This window comes from Cynoglossus semilaevis, chromosome 20, assembly GCF_000523025.1.
Source record: "Cynoglossus semilaevis isolate Cse_v1.0 chromosome 20, Cse_v1.0, whole genome shotgun sequence".
NCBI classification, from domain to species: domain Eukaryota; kingdom Metazoa; phylum Chordata; class Actinopteri; order Pleuronectiformes; family Cynoglossidae; genus Cynoglossus; species Cynoglossus semilaevis.
Window position 1 is genome coordinate 13,869,371 of NC_024326.1, and position 4,398 is coordinate 13,873,768.

Below are 4,398 nucleotides of genomic sequence, written 5' to 3' on the forward strand. Positions count from 1 at the left end.
ACAAACCGCGCGAGGGGGGGGGGGGGGGGGGGGGGGGGGCCTGGGGCCTACGGTGGCCCAACCCAATGTCAGTTTACCACATGGTCACGTGAGGTTTGTAAAAGAACAAGGACGGATCCAGACACCGGTGAAGGACGGGTTCTCCTGAACTCTACGACATCATGTGACAACGTGTCCAGTGAGGAGACATGGAGACGTGTCCTCAGCACAGCTGAAGTCCCTGTGTCCAAGCACCTTCGACATGGTGTCCTGGTTCTGAACTCAGAGCTCGGTACCATGGACTCTTGAAGAACTCTGAGACTTTAGCACCGGTCGTTGTGTTTACCCTGTTCAGGCGCTATGTCACCAGCAGAGGTCAGTCTTTCGTCCGCAGCGTTTCCTCCACCAGGGAGGCTGTGGTGATGATGTCACAGCTGGAACAACACTCACTGGTGTCCACGTCCACGTCCACTGAACCCTGATGAAGACGGTCCAACAGAGTGTGACGGTTCTCCAGGCAGCGTGGAGAACATTCCACGGAACGATCCATCGGTTCCTGCCGTTCATTCCCAGAATGCTGGGACACACGGATCCTTGACCCGAGACTGAAGCACCAGCGACTTTTTTTTACCCTGTAGAGGAAACCAAAGGTTCCCAGGAGAACATTCCCAGGAGAACATTCTAGAACATTTCCAGGAGAACATTCCCAGGAAGTGTCGAAGGATCAGCGATAACTGATGATTGTGTTTCCGTTTGTTAAAACTCGTAACATTTTCTGTTACATTTTCTCCAGCAGAGAAAGGATGCTGCTGCACTACCAACTAAAAAGTGTGGGGGCGCTCAAATATATTAGAACATATGTACAACATGATGGATGAGAACCCGACGTTCCAGGTTCCTTCACATCAGGACGTTATAAACATTTGAAATCTGGTGATTAAAAACAGGAAAATGTGTTCAGGGGTTTCACTTGACGGTGAAGGAACCCTGGACGGGACTAGAACCGATGACAAACAAGGCAACCAAAAAAAAAAAAAAAAAAAAGGCACGGTGGGAACCACACACCCACACCCACCCACAGTCTTGTGAGTACTCTACACCAACACACACCGGTCCTTATCCTTGAAGGCCCAGTGTATGAGAATTGGTGACACCTAGTGGTGAGACTGAAAGGTGCAACAAACGGAAAAAGACCATGTGACACCATTAGATGGAAATTCATAGTGCGACAGAACGGACCCTTCACTGTCCTCATGTCCCCTGGTCTGTCCTCATGTCCCCTGGTCTGTCCTCATGTCCCCTGGTCTGTATGTCCCCTGGTCTGTCCTCCTGGTCTGTCCTCATGTCCCCTGGTCTGTCCTCTCAGGACACTGTAGAACAAAGATGGCTGCCTCTGATGTGAGTTCAGTCCCAGGAGTCATCAGCTGAGGGCGGGGTCACTGGGGTCACTGGGGTCACACCCTGGATGGTTCAGTCCTCACGTACAGAGACGACCGTCCACACCTGAGCTCAGAGTCAGAGTGAACGGTTGACCTAGTCTCCATTTGACCCGCGGGAGAACGGGAGAACTCCTCCAACGGGAATCGAACTGGCGACCTTTTTGACGCGAGGCAAAGCATTGACCGGCATCCATCTTGTCCCCTGAGGGACACGTCAAAGGGTGAGTGTGGAAAGAGAAGGAGGGACAAAGAGGAGGACGGCCAGTGAAGGGTTAACAGAAAAATACACACCGCGACCTCTCGGGGTCAGGACTAGGGTCTCACTCACACACACACACACATGCACGCACACACATGCTCTGTCACATTCACAGGAGAACCAGTGAGAACGGAGGAAACCGACCCCTGAACTCGTCTGTTTCCTGATTGGTCTCCACACCAGCATGTGATCAACACCGAACCGACGAATCACGTCCAAAAGAACAAAAAGATTCCTTAGTTTTCTTCACCACGCACTAACATTTTTTTTTTTTTTTGCTGTACAAATTCTTTATACACAGTGCCCCCTACAGGTCGGTCCTTTCCACCGCTCCTGAGAAATAAAATGACAGCGGCTCACTCTCAGCACCGTTCCCTCTGTGGCTTCAGCGCTCCGCCGTCCGCCTCCCTCCTCTCGTCTGATTGGCTGCGTCATGTGTCCCCGCGGAGCAGGCTTGGCTCCGCCCCCGGTCCCGCCTCACGCCTCTGAATAGTTTGTCTGTCCGTTGATCTTGTCCTTCTTTAGTTTGACGCCGTCCACCAGCTCAAAGTTATAGTTTTCCAGTGCAGACAAGTTCCTGTCCGTCATGCTGCCCTGGGAGCAGGCGCAGTACAGCACCACACCACAGATGGCGCCCAGGAAGACGCCCAGTGCCGACATGGCAATGATGGTGATGAGGATGGGGTCCAGGGTCTTCAGCATGTTGCCCGGACCCCCGAGCTCACTGGTCTCCTGGGACAGGGAGTCCAAGGCTGCAGGTTGGAGACAGAGAAACGTGTTAAAGAACAAACAAGTCTGTCCCTCAGAGTGAGGACAGAAACTGCGCTCCTCTCAGACATGAGCAGACGATGGCCGATCTGTGGACATCTGGACACAGTCACAGACGGTGGAGTGCTTACGTAGGATGAAGATCCCAGTGGTCGGAGACGTCGGAGCTTCTGGATCTGGAATTGAAGAAGCAGCAGCTCAGAGAACGTGGAGAACAGAGACAGCGGGACCAGAGGACAGAGGACGGGTCAGAACCACTCACCTCTGCAGTCCTCGGCACCGAGTCCTTCCAGGATCTGGATGTTGTCCACAGCCATGTGACCTGAGCTCCGTCTGTCTGCTACACCTACGATCACCACCTGTCAATCAGGGAAACAGGTGAGAGCTGGAAGAAAACTGGGGATGTCGCCCTCTGGTGGGGAATGTAAAACAATGACTTTAAAAAAAAATTTTGAATATGAAATATGAGTTTGTTTCCGTGGTGACATCTGTCCATTTTCTCCAATTAAATTTTTTTTTTTTCCAAAAAAAGGAAGGTGTTTTTTTTATTAACATTTCTATATTTTTCATCAGTAAAGTTCTGACCTCTGAACCGGTCAAATATCACGTTGATGTGAATGTATTCATTCTTCTGACGTGAATGACTTCTCTGTTACCTGATAGGACGCTCCAGAGTGTGGCAGCCGGACACGCCCCTCCCTCCACCTCTTGTCCTTCTGTCCACTGACCATCCACAGGATCTGCTCCTCGTCCCCGTCCTTCCTCTGCCTGATGGTCAGCGACCCGGCGTGTTCTCCAAACATCTGGTACCAGAAGGACAAGCAGAGGTCGGCGTCGGTCACAGTGATGGGCAGACTGGACAGCATGGCCACCTTCTCCTCCTCCTCATCATCATCATCATCATCATCATCATCAATCCTTCCTCCTTGTCCCTTCTTGCTGTGTGTGCCCTCTTTCAGCTGCATGACCATGAAGTTCCCCAGTCGACCTGCAGGGGGCAGCAGGAGACAAAGTAAGAGTTGAGTCTTCAGCCACTCCAGAAACTGTAAGAAGACGCAGCTGCAGATCATCATCAGAACAGACGGAGGGAAGAGGGTCCGGTACCGGTGTGGTCGTAGCCCGGTCCTCTGTGGGTGGAGCCACCGTCCCTGGTCTGGATGACCCACTCGGCACCGACGCTGGTCTCCCTGGTCCAACCGCAGAATGAGGAGAACTCAAAGTTACAGGCGAACCACAGGTAGGCTGTGGAGAAGAACGAGAGAGAGAGAGAGAGCAGGTCAGACGAGGGAGGCTCTGACCTCTGACCCCTGACCTCTGACCTGAACCAAGATCCCAGCAGCTGACTAAACCTCTCCACACGATGCTTTACCCCCCCCCCCCCCACGCGTAACTTCTCTCACCTGGCATCAAGTCGATGACCGTCGTGGTGGTGCCTTCTGCTGCGGACAGATGGGAGAGGTCAGAGGTTAAAGGAGGACGGCCCCTCCCTCACAGAAACAGACCGCAGTAATTGATTAAAAAGAACCAGTTGTTAGTTATTTTAAACTGTGACAAAGGAGAGTGTGTGATCTTATTTTGACCGCGTTCAAATGTTCAAGTGATGTCAGTTATGACATCACTTCCTGTTGTCTAAGGGAATGGTAAATAAATAAAAAGTTTGTTGAACTGTTGACCCGCAGTAAAGGAAACACTCCTCCTCGTTTAGATAAAAAAATTTTAAAAAAATCTTGTGATTCTACCTGCATTTAATAACAGATGTACTGCCCCCTACTGGACAGACAGACTTCAGCTTCTGCTGCTCCTAAATGAAGTTGCTGAGGTAAACATCTGTCTGGTCGCCGCGTACCTGTGACCGCGTCGTAGTCGTCGGGCGCCTCGGTCTCCTCGGTCGCCTCACCGCAGCTCTGTTGACCGTCCTCACAGTCCGACACCGCGGTGGTCCCTGGAGCGGTG

The 4,398-nt window shown here is 51.9% G+C and overlaps 1 protein-coding gene across 1 annotated transcript in view; it reads right to left on the reverse strand.

Moving 5' to 3' along the window:
• Positions 1-1,591: 1,591 nt before the first annotated feature.
• LOC103396765 (neuropilin-1a-like) overlaps positions 1,592-4,398 on the reverse strand; it is a 53,935-nt gene continuing 51,128 nt past the window's right edge. Inside the window, exons 12-18 of the mRNA XM_025052451.1 lie at positions 4,292-4,393; positions 3,846-3,884; positions 3,550-3,687; positions 3,102-3,433; positions 2,708-2,804; positions 2,577-2,621; positions 1,592-2,429 (exon numbers count right to left, since the gene is read on the reverse strand). Of these exons, the coding sequence (XP_024908219.1) occupies positions 2,155-2,429; positions 2,577-2,621; positions 2,708-2,804; positions 3,102-3,433; positions 3,550-3,687; positions 3,846-3,884; positions 4,292-4,393 (1,028 nt within the window). The 3' untranslated portion in view covers positions 1,592-2,154. The remainder of the gene's footprint in view (positions 2,430-2,576; positions 2,622-2,707; positions 2,805-3,101; positions 3,434-3,549; positions 3,688-3,845; positions 3,885-4,291; positions 4,394-4,398) is intronic.